General features: G+C 32.6%; 1 protein-coding gene across 1 annotated transcript in view; it reads left to right on the top strand.

Annotated features, from left to right (window-relative positions):
* LOC123673188 (laminin subunit alpha) overlaps window positions 1-22503 on the top strand; it is an 83280-nt gene that overhangs the window by 5262 nt on the left and 55515 nt on the right. Inside the window, exon 3 of the mRNA XM_045607645.1 lies at window positions 21798-22034. Within this exon, the coding sequence (XP_045463601.1) occupies window positions 21798-22034 (237 nt within the window). The remainder of the gene's footprint in view (window positions 1-21797; window positions 22035-22503) is intronic.

Genomic DNA, 22503 nt, shown 5'->3' with positions numbered 1-22503 from the left:
ACGCCTCTGTTCCTATCTAAGCACATAAATATCAACTCTCTATACCTATATTTTGCGAGAAATGGAGATGACGGGAATTTGAAGTTTGCGAATGCTCAACGTGCATCCTTAATCTGAACAGGTGAAATTCATATAAGACTATTTACAGCTTAAAAAGGGACAGACCTGGCGAATAAATGGTCGAAAAATATATTATTTTAATCAACGTACCAAAACATGTTAAACAAGTTTATGGTTAAAGAATGAAAACTTTCAGAAAATTATTTTTTCTACAACTCCTATAGAATATATAGATACTTCATATTATCTTTACTTGCATTAGGAACAAAATATTGTGCATTATATGTGTAGCCATGCAGTACTATCTATACCCAACGGTTAAACCGGTTCGAAATAATTTCTCACAGTTCAGACCGTGCGCAATAATTCTGCACGGTAATATAATGAAATCGAAGCACTATTAATATTGGAAACTCCGGAAACGTGTTCCATTTTCAAAAATAATTTCGTCTTATAGTTATTCATTGTACAGGGTGGGCAAATAAGCGAGGTAAGCGGCTATATCTCAGGATCCACTCATCGTAGAGACTTGCGGTAAAAAATTTTACTACTAAAGTAAATAAAAGAAAACACTGGAAATTGTTTTGAAGTTCATACCTCCACCGCTAGGGGGCGTAATAGCTATCGTCGAGTAGAAAAATGCATTTTACTCGAAAAATTTTCATATTAAGTTGGAAAAAAAATATCATCACTGTAAACCTTGGAAAATTCTCTATCTGTTTGAATTTTCACTTTCGATTTTGGGACATCAAATAAGGGTGGGGGAAAGATAGAAATCTGACTGATTGAAATGTCTGTGACTTCAGTTTGGCTCAACATATTTGACCAAATTAGATCTTATTTGAGAGACAACATCTTGTTGATTAAGGAAAAAATATACTCATGATGAATTTGATCCAGCTGCTTCCGATAGGGAGCGCTAAGTCAGAAGTTCATTGTTTTGTTCATTTTCCTCTGAAATTTCAAATGAAATGATAGGATTTTCTTAACAGAAACAAAAATGTCATTGAATTTGCATGAAAAAACCTGAAGGTCGCAAAGCGATAATTTCAGGCTTTCTGAAGTTATGGCCGAAAGAAGATATTCTTCAACTGATGCACTGCGAAAAACCAAATTGAGTCTTCAAGTTCTAACAGAAACAGAAATCCCATCAAATTTGTATGAAAAAACCAAAAGGTCACAAAGCGATAGCTTCAGGCGTTCTGGAGTTATGGCCGAAAGAAGACACAATTTAGTTTTTCAGTGCATCAGTTGAAGAATATCTTTTTTCGTCCATAACTAAAGAACCCCTGAAGCTATCACTTTGCGACCTTTTGGTTTTTTCATACAAATTTGATGGGATTTCTGTTTCTGTTAGAACTTGAAGAAACAATTTGGTTTTTCGCAGTGCATCAGTTGAAGAATATCTTCTTTCGGCCATAACTTCAGAACGCCTGAAATTATCGCTTTGCGACCTTCAGGTTTTTTTATGCAAATTCAATGAAATTTTTGTTTCTGTTAAGAAAATCCTATCATTACATTTGAAATTTCAGAGAAAAATGAACAAAACAATGAACTCCTGACTCAGCGCTCCCTATCGGAAGCAGCTGGATAAAATTCATCATGAGTATATTTTTTCCTTAATCAACAAGATGTTGTCTCTCAAATAAGATCTAATTTGGTCAAAAATGTTGAGCCAAACTGAAGTTACAGACATTTCAATCAGTCAGATTTCTATCTTTCCCCCACCCTTATTTGATGTCGCAAAATCGAAAGTGACAATTCAAACAGATGAAGAATTTTCCAAGGTTTACAGTGATGATATTTTTTTTCCAACTTAATATGAAAATTTTTCGAGTAAAATGCATTTTTCTACTCGACGATAGCTATTACGCCCCCTAGCGGTGGAGGTATGAACATCAAAACAATTTCCAGTGTTTTCTTTTGTTTACTTTAGTGGTAAAATTTTTTACCGCAAGTCTCTACGATGAGTGGTTCCTGAGATATAGCCGCTTACCTCGCTTATTTGCCCACCCTGTACAAGACGATAAATTTGTACTTAATCTTTCAGAGTGTCATCTTATCGTCTCGACTGGCGTTTCGACGCTGCGATTTCATCGTCTTGTGCAATACAACATTTTTCATAGCGAGACTTTGAATTTAGGCTGGAAATAAAATTTTCGAAGAAAATTGTAATTTTTGGCACAAAATCGCAACTGCTGCTCCGATACAAGGGATATGAATTACTCTATCAACAAATGTAAAACAAATTTTATATTCTGGTTTGTGCGGGGTAGTCAGAATTTTTGCGTTTTGTATACGAATACGAAATGTACGAAAAGAATTAACACATTACTTCACACAGCCTTCAGATGTAGAAGATGGAAGTAGAAAGTTTATTGTTGCCCCAAAAAACTAAGATGATGTATCAGAAAGAATAAAAAAATTTGAAACATTTTATCTACCCTTGTTGTCCTTATTGTTAAAGTGTTACTTTATCTACCCTTGCGGTTGAAGTGATACTTTATATATTCAAAAGTGTTGAAGTTATAGTTATAGAGAGAAGGGTTTCAATTTCTATTTTGTGAAAGTTTATTGACTATTCATAACCGTAAAAAAAAGTATAATGTGCAACACCTGAGAAAATCACATTTTTTTCTTGTATGGTAGCAGCACACGACATTCGTGTTCCACACTCGTAAGAAATGTTCTTTTTTTTGCACTAGATATACAATATACCATTATTTCAATTTTGTTTCCCGATTTTGAACCTAATGAATTTATGGTTTGCATTTTTAGCGACAATACCGTATTCCAATCGATTCCTAATTAATTCCAAGAAACTATTTTCCAAGAAAAGCTCTAGACTTCGCTTGAATTGTTTATACTTTAGTCTATTTTTGGATTCTACTCTTTCTGAAAGTTTTAAATATGTCATGATAACTTTTCAAAAAAAACTTTTTTCAAAAGATTAATATCTATTGGAAATAATCAACCAAAATACCACAGCTATATTTTGAATAATCAAATCTATGAGTTGACATAAAGTGATTCTTTTGCTGACAATCGTTATACCAATAAAATTATCTTTACTCTTCAAATGTCATTTTCATATTTTAGAGAAGAATGAACGTCCCATGATTTGTCTTTTATCTTCTGAAGTTTGAACTATGATATCTACCAAATTTATGGCTTGCCTGAAGTTTTGAGTTCACTGACTTATCTACAGTATTAAATTTAGAAATGAAGTGTTGATGATATGAATCTCTTCCTTATTCTAGTTTTTTGGGAATAAGGATTGTTATTAATCTCTTTTATTGAAGAAAGTCTTATTTCATTAAATTCTGATCTCGAGTTATCGAATTTAATAGTTCACGTTTAAATATGTGGGACTCTATTTTGGACCAAAATATTTCTAAAGCTTCCCATTTTATTCTTATTGAGAAACATTTGAAACCCTTCTGAACATTTGTGTTTTATCGGAATGTATATGGTATAGGTAGGTACTTTCACAGATCAAGTGATGAAATTCACCATCTATTTTTTAAGGCGTTCTTTCTTTAACTTCTGATTTCATTAAATAAAAAAAATGGAATATGTTTCTTGTTCCTATTAGTTGCGAGGTCATGCATGAATATTCGACACAAAAATCGAATTAACAAATCCTTCTGCTATTCTTCCGTTCAGGGTTTTTTTTTGGAATCAACAAATGATAGTTGCATGTTTCTAGTCCGGTACAAAAATTGATTACTATACCTCATTGGATCTCCCAGTTCTGGAACACGATCCATGAATTTTTAAGGCACACAGCAAAGGAATTAAATTTTAATAGTATATTCTATAACAAGTTGCAGAATGGGCTCCTATTCCAATTTTCCAACACGAATGCGAAATTCGAAAACGAGCGACGAAGGAGAGAGTGTAGGGAAGTGTAGGAATTGCCTTCTGCAACGATTATTAGACGATATTTTTTCTCTATTTCAGTCATTTTGTGAAATATTGTCAAAAATCAATGAAATATTCAGATTTTATATCCTAGTGACTTAAGTATTGTATCTTGGCAGTTGGTGTCACTGTTACGAAAATTGACAGATTACGGAAATTGAATTTAAATCGTAAGTTTCCAATTCTGAAATAATTTATAATTACGCATTAAATACGTGAATTATGTCTGACGAAATTGATTTAACACTACCAGAATCTAGAGAAATTGCGAATAATGTTGAAAATCATTTCACTATATCCAAATTATGTTATATCGACAATTGACTTGTGTTGAAATTTGATAGGATTGGAAGTCTGTGTTGACAACCACAAACAAAAAATATAACTGAAAACAATACTATAATGAGTTCATTACAGCACTGTTTTTAGTATTGTAATGAACTCATTACAATAGTGAGAAAGAATTTATTTCTCGGAACCCTAGCAGCACATAAATATGAATTTTGGAACTTGTGTTACTACAATGATACTGAATACAATATTTTTTTACCGCAAAGTTCTATCTGTTCAGGAATGACCCCGGTTTCAAATCCTCTGATATTCATCATCACTTTTCTCCACGTGTCGAGATATTTTGCATTGAAAAGGCAAATAGTAGGTACATCATATAGTAAAATTTGCAGTATTTTTAATCTAGGAAACCGGTGCTCATTTCTCAATTTTTTAAACTGATTTCACAATATCCATTATGTATATTCATTATGTAACCTGATCTAATATACAATAGTTGTCCTTTATTCGATTTGCTCAACCCATTAAAATTCTACCAATGTATATCCCTTATTCTCCTTTGAAATCCATCTCTCTACACCATTTGTAGGAACAGGTCCCGAAATAGTTGTGTAACTAATAATAGGAATGCGTTGGGAGTGTTGGGACCCATAGCACGAATTGAAACCTTTTTTTTGCTCCTTCTAAGCTGTTCAATATTTCCAACTTTTGACTATATGTATATTACCACATATACACATTAGAATTTTTCTGTGTGTACTTCCAAAAAATTATCCCTCACATTGATGTTACCTAGCCTTTCATCGTCTCTGTCTTCATTAAATAATATAGGGTGTATTTTTTTCATTATTCAATTTCAACCGAACATTTCTATTGCTTTATAATTCATTTACTGATAACCACCGACTACTGTTTATTGTGATGTCGATGTATAAGGTACTACTCTCTACTCTCTCTACTACTCTCAGAAATGTCATTTTTTAAGAATTCCAGAGAATGAAATCAAGGCAATACATTATAGAAAATGAACAATTGGTCAAAAAATAGATGAAGAATAATCATGGATTCATTGCTACGATGCTACTTAACACTTTGATTTTACCGCAATGTTTTTTTCTTAATAGTTTTTAAATTTTAATCGATCGATAATTACTCATGGTTCCCAGATTAAATATTCAATGTATTAAAGGAAATAAAAAGCAATGGGTGAAATATGCGGTGTTGTCATTCATTTTTCAAGTAGATCCAATTCGGTCCTTACTTATGATGACAACTAATTATTTTAATTCAGCTACAAAATGCGATTATTTTTCACATTTTAATTTCAATAAATTCCGTAATTTTGAAATTTTTTGTTAGACACTTTGGAACTTCATTCGCTGCAATGAACAATTGCATACAATATTCTCGATGGATGTTTTTCGGAAACATTCTAAAAAATCTACCTATTGATAAAATTGATCAGTGATTAGTAGGAAGTTTCTACATTATCTTCAGATGACTCTATAGCTGACAAAAGATTGTCGTTCTGAAAGTTGTGTTTATGCTTCTGAAGGACATTTTCTTCATCATCTGGTTAACATCTGGAACACACATGTAGGCATCACTTGACGTCTCATTGAATGGGCAGACCCCTAGAAAGACGATGTTGTGTATTTTATAGGTATATTTTTCGAGACGAATAAGATCGATCTGTAGCTTTTATTTCTATATTTATTATTAGATAGGGAAATAAAATTAAGATAAGTTCCTTGGATCGGCTATTGAAATATGGTAGCCTCTGATTTATTATTCAAATTCTATTCAATTATATTTCATTATTTCCGAAAAGTTCTGAACGAGCATCGTTGAATATTGTATAGGTATACTTTTCATTCAATCATTTAAAACGTGAACTGTAATGAATTCAGAAGGGATAGAAAAAAGGAGACTTAACTTTCAATTTAAATGAAAAAATTAGAAATACTACAGATACAACAGAATAGGTACTACAACGGAATTCCACCTTTGCATATGATCGATTGAGGATAATTTACTGTCGAATAAAAAATTCCTGTAACATTTTTTGATAATAATTGAAATAAAGCGGGGAAAAAAGAAAAATCAAAATGACAGAATTCACTTTTTTCGGCAACCGTCCGGGAAGTGCTCACTTCCCGGACGAAGTAAATTCTGTCATTTTGATTTTTCTTTTTTCCCCACTTTATTTCAAATATTATCAAAAAATGTTACAGGAATTTTTTATTCGACAGTAAATTATCCTCAATTTGACGTAATCAGATTTCGTATCCAACGTTTCGTACTCTCTGGGCCAACCTCAACCTAATTTTTTTCAAAAAGAAAAATCAAAATGACAGAATTTACTTCGTCCGGGAAGTGAGCACTTCCCGGACGGTTGCCGAAAAAAGTGAATTCTGTCATTTTGATTTTTCTTTTTTCCCCACTTTATTTCAAATATTACTTTTTCTCTGAGAAAGTAGCATTTCCCGGCCTAGTCCGGAAAGTACGTACTTCCCGGACTAGGCCGGAATAGAATCATAGAATCCATAGCAACCGAGATAACGGCTGACAGTTCATATAATAATAATAATAATAATAATAACTTTATTTAACCATAAAAAAAAACATTACATGGTAAGTCAATATGAAATTAGTTGTCAAAAATTTGCATGTTTTTTTATCGCAATCGCAATGAAATATGGAAAGCAGCAGCGATAGTGTTATTTTACATGGTTGCCGAAAAAATATTGTACGCAACACGCCCGAAAATGGTTTTTTTGGACTCACAGACTTCCAGGACTCGCTTACGCTCGTCCTGGAATTTTGTCTATTCGTCCAAAAAAAACCTATTTTCCGGACTTGTTACGTAAATTACTATTCTTATGATATCTCAATAACCAGGCCTGATAATCCCGATTTGTTTGAACTGCTTGACAATGCTTCTATGCATGCAACTTTTTCTCCATTTGACCGACCTTCTAACTCTTATGGTTTAAAAGTTACCAATACAATTCCATTAAAAAAGTGGCCACTCTGTATAAGGCTTTTTTGAATACGTGTATCAACAAAAGAAATCAAGATATCGAGGTGAAATAAAAACTGAAATATTGCTAAAAAGATAGTCTTTGTAAAAAAACTGAGCGTAAATTCTACGAATTTCCCGAAATGCTCCACAGGGTGTTAAGAAATTGGTCTACAAATCTATTTTTTTTTCACCCGGTATAACTAAGCTATCAACATTTTTGGAAAACTTTTCTGGGTTTGTTTTAATACCAAAGAATCCATCTTGAATTCGGCGTAAAAACAATTGTAATCGATGAAAAATTCCGAATGTTCTTGGACAACCAACTTTTTTAGGTGGCCAAGTTTTTTGCCGATGAGTGTTCCCTCTCAAGGAGGAAATTAAAGAAAGAGGTTCTCACATAAATGGACTTCCCCCTCAAAATCATCAAACTTTCATTCGAAACATTTTCTGTAAGATTTTTCCTTCTCGAGATTTTTGACTGATTCATCCTAAAAAATCACCCGATATTCTTTATGCATGCGCAAAAATGAAATAATGGGATCTCAATATTTCGCGATTTACCTACTCCTTCGATTTTGATGAAATTTGATGTGGGTATTTGGGTTGACAAATTAAAATTTTATTAGAAATTTCAGCTTTTTTGAATGTGAGTTAGTGAGTGTGCATACGCACACTCATATTTTGATTTTACACATTTTGATTTACGAATACTCGTAAATCAAAATGTGTCCGGATATAATGGTCTTACTATATAGTCTGCAGTGTTGACTTGTTTCGGACACAAAAATTTTATGAAATGAGTAGGGATATTCTGTCCGACAGGAGAATACGTATTATGAACCTCAATATTTGTATTTTCCTTTTTACCGATTATCATGGTTCCAATCAATCATTCCATTTGAGGGTACGAAATACTCGCTCAAAAGCAAACTATTTAGAACACATTACAAAATTAATTTGGTATAAGGGTTATCTCATTCTTCATTCATCGATTGAATATCTGAATAAATTGTAACCAGTTTGAAGACCTCTGAGAAGGCGATAAGAACTTCCTCTGATAATGGATCCATTGCTCTCGAGGAAATAACACCCACACAAGCATCATCACTCATGTAGATTTATTTCGATTTTGTAGTGTATTATAAATTATACAGGGTGGCCATTTGAAAACGAAACAGACGAGATTACAGACGAAATAAAGTTTTTCGATAGAAATGCTCGGACAGGTCGATTTCTGTTTCGAGGGGGACAACTTAAGATGTAGGTTACGGACGCATAGCGCTTCAACCCTTGCTGCTACAACCCCCACCCCCAATTTTTGAATAGGGAAGATGGGGTGAGTGATACCTCAATTTAAAGGTATTTTTATACTGATTTCAGCACAGTAATTGTTTTTTCATTTTATGCATTAGTTCTCGAAATATTCATGCGTTAGTTAGTTAGGAAGGAAGCCACAGTCATGGTTGTTTTGAAGCTCAAAATGTCGATTTTTCACAAAACACTACAAGTGCCATGAAAACACTACTTCATTTTCAAATACTTAGTTGAGAATATTTCGAGAACTAATGCATAAAATGAAAAAACAATTACTGTGCTGAAATCAGTATAAAAATACCTTTCAAATGAGGTATCACTCACCCCATCTTCCCTATTCAAAATTTGGGGGTGAGGGTTGTAGTAGCAAGGGTTGAAGCGCTATGCCGCCGTAACCTACATCTTAAGTTGTCCCCCTCGAAACAGAAATCGACCTGTCTGAGCATTTCTATCGAAAAACTTTATTTCGTCTGTAATCTCGTCTGTTTCGTTTTCAAATGGCCACCCTGTATATAATTTCCTTATGCATGGTATCAAATTTAATCTGACACATATTTTCCAGTTTTTTTGAAGAAAACCTTCAAATTTTATAATATTCTTTCTATATTTTTCCTTATTCGTTACTCACAATATATCCGAATTCGTATCTAGAGAAAAATATTTCTTTATTCCTCTCGGGCATACTTAGCTAACATAATGTTAACATCCAGACAAGCTTTTTATGATAACCCAAAGCTTCCAGTGTCATATCCGCGAGATGCTAGTGCTAGTGTTTTTATTTTATAAGACATTTTTTTTCATATTTGTATTTCTGAGAAGAATGTCTTATAAAATAAGAACAACTAGCATCTCGCGGATATACCAGGAACTTAGAGTTATCATGAAAAGCTTGTCTTGATGTTAACATCATGAGAGCTAAGTATGCCTGAGAAGAATAAAGAAGTATTTGTTTTTAGCATTTAAAATTGATAGATCGGATACTCGAACTAGACCAAAAATAACGTACTGTGAAGGTCTGAAGGAGTGAAGGGTGAGGAAGTATAGTGTCACACCCATTTCAATTTTTTTCAATTTTCTTCAATTGAAATTTTTTAACCGGTTTTGAATGTTTATTATTGACACACTTAAGACTCTATAATAGTTTCGGAAATCTTTGAACCCAATTTTTCCATATTTCTCTGTTTCTTAGAAAATGTTACATGTTTTTTCTTAATTTCAAGATTTATGTTAGTTATATAGAATTTTCATAAAATTAATTTAGATTTAAGCTTGGGATTTAGACTTAAAATGAATCGATCTCGAGCAAGAATGATCATTTCGTTCTGCTATCAATTGGTTTATCACTTCAAATAATGAAATTGTTCAAGTGAAAGGAAGGAAATATGATAAAAATCTATTGCTTTACCATACTCTTTTTCCAACTCCAGAATTGCTGAATTCTAAAACATAAAACTAAAGTAATTAAATTAAAAATATTCATTTCTTACTCGACGATCATCTGGAAAATGAAAGCATATATATTGCTTCGATGATTCTGAATTCAATTATATGTATGAGTTTGAAACGAATTTCTGAATGAATAACCACAGGATCGAACTCAGAAGTGAGTGAACATTTCTTAATATAAGAACCAAAAAATTTACGTTGAGTATCATTTGCATAGTTTTTTCTTCTATTGAATTTCATAATCTAGGCTGTTATAAATTTCTGAGTAGAATTTTATACCTCAACTCGCTCTGCTCGCCGAAGGGGCTCCGCCCCTTGGACCCCGTCACTATGCCGGTAGATCCTTCACTGGGTATCCCTCTAGGAAATGAAAGATTTTTTTCGGAAACCTTGTATTGTTAGCTGATTTTAGACGATTCACTCGGTATCCTATGCTGATTCTAGGGTAGAATTCTATATGACTTCTTTCCTAGAACACACCATTTCGCCCTTGCTCACATGAAAATATATATATATATATATATATAATCTTTATCCCATTTGTTACCTTTCGGTGTATGGGTTTCATTATCTACATTTTCTATCTTAACAATAACTTAAAATAATTCTAATTTGATTCAATAAATTTCTTCCATTCTGTCCTATTTGATGTCATCATCTCAGCTTCCCTGACGCTTTTCCCTCTCTTTTTTATTTCCTCTTCTATCATATCCTCCCATGTTTGTTGCGGTCTTCCCCTTTTTGCCTTTTTCTCGACTTTTGCCTCCCATATTTGTTTGATTGGTCTCTCCTCTTCCATACGATGTAAGTGTCCCCACCATCCCAACTGCCTCTCACCCACAAACCTTTCCAATGATTTTATCCCCAATTCACCTCTTATGTCCTCATTTCTCCTTCTGTCCATCCTTGTAACCCCCTTCATTCCTCTCAAAAATTTCATTTCCACTGCCTGTAGTTTACTCCTCATTCTCTTTGTTGTGTTCCAAGTTTCACATCCGTACGATAGAACCGGTCTGAATATCGACTTGAACACGGTCATTTTAGTTTTCTCTTTGACTTCAGTTCTTCTTAGGAATTTCTTATTAATTGCGTGGTATAATCTTCCGGCTTTTTCAATTCTCTCGTTAATCTCCCTTTCTTGGCTTCCCGTATTTTCTATGTTCACTCCTAAATATCTGAAACATTCCACCTTTTCAACTTCCTCTCCCTCAATTTCCAATCTCCAATCATCCTCCCGTTCATCGTTCACTTCACATGAAAATATTTGATTTCTATTTTCAATTACTGTCTGCTAATATTATTGCGTTAGTTCTCATAGTTTTCAAAATATTAAGAAAAAACCGTAAAAAAGAGAGAATTTCCATAGTCACTATCACGTGAATTATTTTCACTGTGAATATCCTATGCGTATACTCAATTCACTTTCACAAACTAGAATGATGTTGGAATATCGTGCATATCTTGAATTTGAAAAATATCATCACAGGGTGTTTCAAATATTGTGCCAAAAATTGTGAACAAAATTTGATCATAACTTTCGATTTTCAAATCAGAAACCTATTTTTTTTGTGATTTCGTTGAATTCTACGGTAAAAATAAGGGTAGTGTTCAAACATGATTATGCTCTCAAATTCAATAATTCAAGAGTTATTCCAGATTTTATGAATTTATGTTATACGTAGGGTCAATTTCATTCAATCTGTTTCTAGAGTGCGTTTCAAATATTCAATTATTTCAAAGTGACAGGTGTACTCATTATTGAATCTAGTAGATTATAATTTGACGATATGAATCCCCGTTATTCAAATAATGAAATTCTGGATCTATTCCATATCCACGGTGAATGTACAAGAATTGTTTCGAGAACTTGTCGAGCATTCAATCAGAAATATCCACATTTATCACCAATTGACGAGAAGATAATTCGGAAGGATGTTTCAAACTTTCTGTTACTCCCTTTTCATCACCACGCTGATTTTTTCCTGAATTCATAAAATGTATTCTACCGCTTTTTCATATGAATAGAATTGGCACACAGGAGTCCTGCATGATTTTATTTCATTTGGTAGGTAGAGGTTTTTTTCTTCTAGGTAGGTACTCCATCCAGTATAATGGATATTCATGAAGTATGCAACATCCTTTCAAGAAGATGAGGAAATTTCTGATTCAAAATTTGATGAGTTCTACCAATAATTCTAATGCATTCATCGTGAATATGGAATAAGATATTTATAATACAAGTGCAGAACTTATTGTTATTCTTCCAAGAGTTCAAAATGACCGAGTGGTAGAATGAGCCTTCTGTACGAGTTTTAAACATTATGTTCCCGAATTCACTGCCTTTTTATTGAAATTGACGGAAATTTCCATAAATATCTATTAGTGATTTTTGCATTGAAAAATGTTGGTTGGTAGAACAGTTTTCTTGCCACATAATTAGAGAAAAGTATATCCAGAATTTTGTCATTTGAATATCGGAAATTCAATTCGTGAAATCAAATTAGTGAAGCTTTGATAATGAAAATACCTGTCACATGTAAAGTAATTAGATATTTAAATTTCTATGGTCATAGAGTATTATTGCTAGTCTGTCTGGAAACAGTTCGAATAAAATTGACCCTACGTATAACATAAATTCATAAAATCTCAAATAACTCTTGAATTATTGAATTTGAGAGCATAATCACGTTTGGACACTACCCTTATTTTTTACCGTAGAATCCAGCGAAATCACAAAAAAATAGGGTTCTGATTTGAAAATCGAAAGTTATGATCAAATTTTGTTTACAATTTTTGGCACCCTGTGATGATATTTCTCAAATTCAAGATATGCACGATGTTCCAACATCATTTTAGTTTGAGAAAGTGAATTGACATAGGCATAGGATATTCACAGTAAAAATAATTCAGGTAATTGTGACTAAGGAAATTCTCTCTTTTTTACGGTTTTTCCTTGATATTTTGAAAACTATGAGGACTAACACAATAATTTTAGCAAAGAGTAATTGAGAATGGAAATCTCGATAATATCTGAGACATAAAATGAAGAAAAAGTTTGTTTTGAAAAAAATTTTTTTAATTCTTATATAACCGGAAGCGCCTGAACTTCGAAAATATTTTAGCTGAACAATGTCATATTCCGAAATATTAGATTTAGGCGTACAACTTTGCTCCTGCCGTTGGGCAATAGCTGGCTGTAACGGTAAGTGATAGTCGAAATAAATATATCGTAGATGTCATACAATGAGTTTAGTTATTTGTGAACATAACGCCATCGACATGTTAGTCGATTTGTGTCTGCATCATAAAGTTATTCACGATTATCCATGTCAGCTTACGAGTCAAATTCTCGTCATTTGAGGGAGGTTTTAATTTTCTACTGAAATATGAATAAATCTGCGGCTGAGGCTCATCGAATGCTCTCAAATACCTATGGTGAGGCCGCTATTAGTGAAAGAACGTGCCGAGAGTGGTTTCAACGCTTCAAGAATGGTGATTTTGATGTCGAAGACCAGCATCGCGGTGGAAGAGAGAAGGTTTTTGAAGATGCAGAATTGGAGGCAATACTTGATCAAGACTCATTTCAAACGCAACAATAATTGACAGGATCATTAAGCCTACAAGCCATTTCAAAACGCCTGAAAGTCATAGGAATGATTCAGAAACAAGAAAAGTGGGTGCCGTACGAGTTGAAGCCAGGAGGTGTTTGAACGGAGTTTGTTCGTTTGTGAACAGCTGCTTTCGAGGCAAAGACGGAAGGAATTTCTGCATCGGATTGGGACTGGAGACGAAAAACGGGTTCATTACGATAGTCCCAAGCACATAAGATCATGTGGATATCCCGGCCATGCTTCCACGTCGACGGCTAAACCGAATATTCTCGGTTCTAAGGTCATGCTCAGTATTTGGTGGGGCCAGCTCGGTGTAGTGTATTATGAGTTGTTAAAACCGACTGAAACGATCACAGGCGATCGTTATCGAACGCAATCAATGCGTTTGTGTCGAGCATTGAGAGACAAACCGCCGCAATACGACGAGAGAGTAGATGAATGGATTCTATTGCATGACAATGCTCGACTCCATGTTGCGAAAGTCAAGATATACTTGAAAGAGTTGAAATGGGAATTCCTACCCCACCTGACGTATTCTCCAGACGTTGCTTCCTCGGATTATCACTTGTTTCGATCAATAGCACACAGCCTGGCTGACCAGCACTTCCTATCTTATGAAGAATTAAAAACTTGGATCGATTCGTGGATCGCTTCAAAAGATGACCAGTTTTTTCAATTCGTACGCTGCCCGAAAGATGTGAGAAAGTATAGTGACCAGCGATGGGCAATATTTCGAATCATAAATGTATAACCAGTGTTTTACAATAAAGCCTCAAATTTCGGTAAAAAAATGTGTACGCTTATGTATTTGTTATATTATAATATATTTATTTACTTATCACGGTTTTAGCCATTCAGGTAGAAATTAAAAAAAAAATAGTAAATCTATTGTTTCATATGAAAAAAAAAGAAGACAATTGGCAAGTATAACACAAAATCTAATTTGGTCTGTGAACCCCTAGAAAACCTTGTAATCACATCGTCCTCGTCATCATCAATGTCCCTGTATATGTTCAGGAGGACTATACTGAATTCGATGTCAATATCGAAAAAACCAGAATAACACCATATGAACTACCATTTATTCATTTCGAAAATAAACTTGCCGAATTTTCTGCTCGAATAGCTGTGCGAAAATTATGAGTTTCCATACAGTTTTATAATACGTCATAATCTCAAACAATCTATTAATATGAATTTCCACCAAGTAAAAAACCGATCCCATCAAGAAGATCTGGCATACAGGCAACGTTGCAGATTATTTCGCATCTGAGTCCAGCGTTGCCGTTCGTACGATAATTATCGTTTTGTACGATAATTTGCTGATCGGTACTATGTACGATACCGCATGTACGATAATAGCGTTTTGTACGATCATTTCAGTGTACCTATCATTTGAGTTGAAATTTCCATAGATACTAAAAATATAATGAAACTGAGTATGGCCAGATTTAGTAGAAATTTTCTTTTTTAGTAGATTTTTCGCATTTTCATGAAGTTTTTAGTAGGAAGAAATCATTTGGTAGATTTTAGTAGTTTTAAAAAATCTAACCGAAACGGTTGGGAAAGTCTAGACTTTAGAATGTTCCGATGAATCAATTCATAGTTCATTGGGGTTCTACGTTCTACGTGGATCTAGAAGAACGAACCTACTTAAACATAATAAAATCATAAAATTTCTTTTCTGGCTGTCGGTTGAAAATAAATACAAAGAATCATGGAATATCCGAAGGGTAGGTGCCTCATTAAAAACAGATGGTGTTCAAACTTCAGTTGAAAATATACCATTATCTCATATTTGGTATTCTATTTAGTGAAAAAAAATTGTTTGTAACAGGTATTTCATTGACATATTTGAGTGGCTGAATATTTCAGATTTGAATATATTCATTTCACACAACAAAATCGTTTTTTTGATGACCCTTATTTCATAGAGAATTTTTACGAAAATATTTCTTCGTATTTCCAATCAATTCAAGTATTTAGATTCATATTATTTTATAATATGTGGATATGGGATCAAATGTTCAATTGTTGAAAGCACATAACAAAGACCATCAAAAATATACTGCTATTTCAATTGAAAAGGGCGTATCTGCAAAAAAGCACACTAGAGATATTTAATTGAATTAATATGAAAAAGAAATACATGACAATGCATGTTAAATAAATTCATTAATTTTAATTCAGAAAGACTATTGAAGTCAAATATAATTATCAAAATAAATTTGTTACTTGAAATCGTACTTACAAACTTCAACTCTAAGTATATGTATAGGTATCATTAAATAATAGGATCCTTGAATTATTTCCGAAAAACGTATTTTTCATTAGTATTTCAGATTCAATTTCGAAACGTATCTGGTACCTCGAACACCCATATTCAAAGAATTTTGTATTTGGGTATTGTTTATTCGGTTTCCTTTACATCTTTGTCGACGATTGCATGTTTTTTGCAATATTCTAAGTTATTTGGGAAAAGAACTTGTATGAAAATGAGTAATTTTCAACAAAAAAAAAACACAAAAATAACAGAAACAATTTTCACGATGTTATAAGTAAAATTCGATCCATTCTTTCACGATTTCCTTAAAAAATTTCTTGTTTTATTTTCGAATCTGTACGCATCTCTACTATCTATCCTATTCATAAAGTAAAATTTAACCATAAGAGACATTAGAATAAGGTGTATTCTGAATAAAGTGAAAATACCGACAATCTGTGAATAGGAAAATACAGGTTCTCTGATCTTGTCTGATAATTAATTAATTATTCATTAACCGTTTTGTCTAAATAAAAAATATATTACTTAATCGATACATTGCTTGTTTTTTCATCCTTTTCCACAAATTGTCATATTCTCGCAAAAATTTCCTTTATTTCGAATGTGTACGATAAAATCAGTGGGATACGATAATATGTACGATAAAATACGATGATTTTAAACACGCGGTACGATATTTTAGGCTTGTCGACCTGGCAACGCTGCATCTGACAGACTTCACGTATTAAACGTGATGGCCGCCGCCATATATAAACAATGGATAAAACCATCGATTTTGACGAAAAAAAGGCATTTTTATTTCAGGGAAAGCTTGAAATGTGATTAATTAATCATTTCTTACGAGAATCAGTTAATAAAATACAAGAAAACTAGCTATTAATGTGGATAACCTCACCTTCATTAGGCCAATTTCCCAAATAAAAAAAAAAACTAGCTGGATTAAGGAATTTATGAAAGGGGATTCGTGATCTAAGATCCAAAATAAGTAAGTCTGCAAAATTTCATCACTTTTGAATCATTATTAAAATTAATTCTATATAGTAAACATTGTTTTTCTTTTCAGAAGATGGATTATTTTCGTTTGGATGAATAATTATACAGGATATTTATTTGTCGAATATCAATTAGAAGTATCTAGAGATGTTGGACCAATTCAAGTCTGAAAATTGAGATTAAAGCTTCAAATTATTAACTAATTTGTAAAGAAATACACAATATTTGATCAACAATTATATAGGGTGTATATATATTTGAAGTAGTAATTAGACATTTTGAAATCTGAAATTCTCATTTCTCTAGAAATGGCAATTCCTTTCTTCTTTGAAAAATTTGGGAAAAATGCATAATCAAAATGTGAGAGTTATTATCAGTCAATAGAAATACTACCTGAAAAAGAAACTGCATTCAATGTTTATTTTCAGTTTTGACAAATATTGAATTTACATAATCATTCGATAAGATCTATGAAAAGACCTACAGTGAAATTTTGTTTTAGGAATATTCAGTATAGCTATAATAAACTAAAAAGGGGCAGAATGAATAGATCTACCTTTCAAAAACCCATGGCTAATGTTGCCTTACAAGCAATCGTAATCATATCAGTAACATCTTTGAGAAATCAGGTTATTAGAATTCCCTCATTTCCGAGGTTCATCAATACTTTTTCAGTTGAGCAACAAATTATTCTTCTATTTCATAATTTATTAAGAAATACAAGGAAGGACACCTTTTGAAATCTAAAAATTTGGTTAATAGTAGGTTATTTTCCATAATTTATAATATTGAAAGACCAATTGGACATTCCTGAAGAACTAAGACGTTTTTAGAATCTGAAAATTGTATCGATGAATTTTGCATACTTTTCTGTTCCATATTTCTTGAAGGTATATGGACAAAAATGATTTTTGTGGGTTCTGGTGAATGATCAAAGGGATACAGGTAACAATTTCATTAATACCAGTCGAGATGTAGTTATCATAGATAAAAGATGATATAGAAATTTCACTAGATAATTCTGATTCAGTGGAGGACAGCTGAATTAAAGCTTAATCGTGATGGTTCGTTACGTTATAGAGCAAGCTTGTAGCTCTGGGTTTCACTCAGAAGTAAATTGAACAGGGAAATATATATAGTAAATGAAATTTTGACAGATATTAGTTAAAAAAGATCAACAATTGAGCATTGTATTTACATAAAATCAAAAAATAACTTGCTAACTGTTGTTGCATTGTACGTGGTTGACTTTTTTGTTTTAACAAATGTTAATTCTGAATGAATATATCTGATAGAAAATTTAAGTGGTAATTTCATCATAAAGAATTCAGGGAAAGCTAAAAATGTTTAGGGATGAATATCACTAGAAATTATGAAAAAGGTAGTATAGTAATTGTTTATATTCTTCAAGTATGTATTGCAATAATTCAGCATGTCTAATTGTAAACATATGAAAACTCCTTTGAAAACTTAATTGAAATTTGATTCAACAAAAGAGAGTTGTAATGATGAACCATATAAGAAATTAATAGGTTTATTAACGTCTTTAGCAGTATAACTAATCCTGATAAAGCATACTCTGTTAATCTCTTGAGTCAATTTAATAATTATCTCATTATTGAACACTGAAAAAGTGCAAAATTCATTTCAAGATGCAAGTATAAAGTATTTTATACCTACATTGAATTGCTGGAAAATTTATACCAATTTCGAAAGTAACTGCCATGTCAAAAATCTTCATATACTGAATGATCCTTCAAATTTTATTTCTGTTGTAACATTTTGACTAGTAATTCAAGTGAAAAATTTGAACTGATTTTATATATGTATATAGTATAGCTATAAATGAACAACCTGAAAAGAGACAGAATGAATAGAATTGCCTTTCGAATACCCATGGCTTATGTTACCTCATAAGCAAATTTAATATCTAGGTAGAACCTTTTTGAGAAATCAGGTTATAAGTTTGAGAGTCTCTTAATTTCCAAGGTTTCAGTTGAACGACAAATAATATTATGATAATATAACAGGGTATATATGGTTGAAATTATTCGTATGAAAGATTTCACAACGATTTGATTTCTTCATTATAAATTCAACAGCACTGCACTCAAATTCTTCAAAAACTGATAGGTAACTTATATTTTTGCACTCTTCAGTCGTAAAAGTGTATATTTTAGATATTCCAAAAACACATGGAAATTTTTGAATGTCATCTGACTAACTTGGCTCTTTTTCCAGTAATAAAGCCAATTGTGAATTATCTATAAGGAGTTTTTCTATCTGTTTAATACATGATCAGATGAAGCTTCTGTTCTCTTTTGTAGTTCCATCTTCTGTCGCAATAGATTCAAATTCTCACGAAAGAGAATGTAGTTTTATAGTTTGTGGAAAATAAACGAAAAATTCCTGAAATAAAGTAACATTCATATCCAATTGAATGATACAAACACTTAAAACAAACCTGAATTGAGGAAAATGCATTCGATGATATCAATGTTCATTTCCAAATTTTGACAAATATCTATCGAATTTTCGATTCGCCGAAAACTTTGCATTTTATCTGTCGGCATTTATTTAAATATTGAATAACAATTTTGGAAACTGCAAACTTTTTCAAGAACTTTCATATATCGAAATGGAATATTTATTATTAACATGACACTGACAGCCAAATTGTCCACAGATACCACAGAAATATGGGACTTGAAATGTCAAAATGATCCGAAACACCCCGTATACTCGAAAACCGCGGGGAGAATCGAAGGTTTGGGATTTTTCCCGGGATCTCCAGACGATTTTGAGGGGGGTCTTATTCTTGTCATTTTTGCTCTAGATGGTCCCGTTTGGGCTGTGATTTTACGTTTAAAGTTTGACGTATATGTGCAAGCGGTTTTATATATACTTAGATATGTATATTGAATTGTGTTATCTTTAATTTTTGATATTGTCGTTATGGCTTTGAGATCACTAAAACTATTGATAAGAGGCATCCTTTGATAGGAGCCAGTTAGTAGTCCTAAGGAAATCGACTCCCACATTGTGATATCTTTAAAGTCTCTCAATTATTTATATTTATATCGCAATGGTAAACGTCGATATATTTTTTTGGATAGCATTTGTTAAAGGTCTAATGATACATAAAATAGGAATATTTCCAACGTTAATGAAAATCATATTCCAATTTTTGTTAGGTATTTTGATTTGAAAAAACATTCAACCTCCTGACATATTTCATTCCAAATGTGGAAATTTAAATGAGAAAATCCTTCGTGAGCTTTTCTGGATAACTAGAGGACAAGAAACACTCCACATTTTACACTGTTTTATTATCTACTTTCTCAACCCAAAACATCCCGATATTTGTAAAAATATAAGGTATAAATATCAATATGAAAAAATAAAAAACTTGGCAACATTTCCTGGTGAAATTGAAAACATATACATATTACCATGAAAGTAGTCAATATAATATCTATCATATACAGAAGAAATCTAGAACTTACAGATTCATTGTTATGGATTTGTGAAATTTTGATTCAGATTACGAGTTAGAATCTCGCCGCCATTTATACAATTTCAATATTGATAATTATTATCTGATTTTGCAAGATGCAATAATAGAAATAACACAAAAAGCGTTTCAAATTTTGCACCCTTTATCGAAAAATATGAACCCGATAAAATTCGGGTTCATATTTTTCGATAAAGGGTGCAAAATTTGAAACGCTTTTTGTGTTATTTCTATTATTGCATCTTGTTCTTACCCAAATTTCATGATATGATTCAGTTGATCTCAATAATTATGAAAAGAATTTGGGTAGCCAAACACTTATATCTAGTGTACTTGCTAAGTAAGAAAAATTGGTGAGCTCTTTGAACGTCAATTCGTCTCAAAATTTCTGTGGTTTTTTAATTTTAAGCGGGTTATGGTCTCATAACAATAACAAACGTCAAACTGATGATCAATCTGTTCTCAAATTTGATTCTGTCCGGCAAGTCGCCACGATAACTCTCAACGAAAAAACTCGGAAACTTGAAATTTTCAGGAAGGTTCGGATCTTGAATGTCGAGTAATGAGTTCATGGGTTTGTATTTCTAGATGTTCTATATAAATATAATAGGGACATTCGAAAAATTGTTTTTCCAAGATTTTAAGAGTGCACATTCGGTTGAGGTAAAAATTTGCATTTAGATGTAAAACAACAATTTCATACAGTATATCGAAAAAAAATTATGAGAGCACATGAATTCAGGAGCTTTTGAGAGCTCGTCATTCATGCGATTATCCAATATTTCCGTGACCAGGAAACTGACGGAGTTGAGATCTTAGGTGTCGTAATGATAAATAAAAATAACAAATTCAAGCTTGAATAATAATTTCATGTTTCTTGCAGAATTTTGTTTGAATAGCTTCATCAAAACCATAGATAATTCAATAAAAATATTGAACGAAACCCTTAATAATTCAGTGGTAATGATCCAACTTGTTGAGTAACAATTGAAAGCTTCCGTACAACATTTCATGTTAATGGCGACTTCAGAATCATAGAAAATTCAGGAAGAATATTAAAAAAAAAATAGGGAAGCACTGACGCTAAGCCAGGGCCTTCTGAGCACTCGTTGCGCTATTGCGTTGCGAACCTATGTCCTATATGCAGTTCTGTGATTTCCAAGGGGCATGAATGATCATTGAAAATCTCCTGACTTTTTTATTTTTTTTTTAAGATTGTGTTGTATTTAAAACGGAACTGCAAATATTTTGGTAGATTTTCAAATTATCATTGAATTCTTTAATATTTATCTTCTGAATTTTGTTTCCAATTAACCTTTTTTCTCTCCATTACAGGAATTTCACGTAGCCTATGTCTACATTCGTATGGGGAATTCACCTAGACCTGGTTTATGGGTCCTGGAAAAATCAGCAGATTATGGCAAAACCTACACATCATGGCAATACTTCTCTGACTCCTTAGCAGATTGCGAAACACATTTTGGAGCTGAGAGTTTGGAACCAATAACTCGCGATGATTCCGTTATTTGTACCACCGAATATTCTAATATTCTTCCTTTAGAGGGCGGTGAAGTAAGTACCTCCTTATTTCCTATATTTTTCCAACCAATTTGACAGTTGTGAGTTTTAAAATGCATAACGTCATAACGTCTGATACATGGGCGTCCGCAGAAATTTTTCTCAAGGGGGGCAAAATGAAAATGATTGAAAAACGATAAGACGTCCATGATTGTCATTGAAACCGGAATATTGTTGAGAATCCATGACTTTCCTGTTTTCCATGCCCTTTGGATTGAGAAAATAATATTGAGGGTGTTCTGCTGAAAAATGAGGCAATCAAAATCTCAGGGGGGGCCATGGCCCCTCCCTGCGGGCGCCCATGATTTGACATCTGATTGGTTCTGATGTTTACGCCATTATCGAAATTCAACTACCTAATTGAAAATGAAACTTCACAGTAATGAAACTTTCGAATTTTTCTGTGTTGAAAAATCAGTGTCGGTGATAAACAATTGATCAAATTATTGAAGCAATATATTTT

This window comes from Harmonia axyridis, chromosome 2 (assembly GCF_914767665.1).
Source record: "Harmonia axyridis chromosome 2, icHarAxyr1.1, whole genome shotgun sequence".
In the NCBI taxonomy this organism is placed as follows: Eukaryota; Metazoa; Arthropoda; class Insecta; order Coleoptera; family Coccinellidae; genus Harmonia; species Harmonia axyridis.
This window is presented reverse-complemented; position numbering and strand designations above follow the sequence as displayed.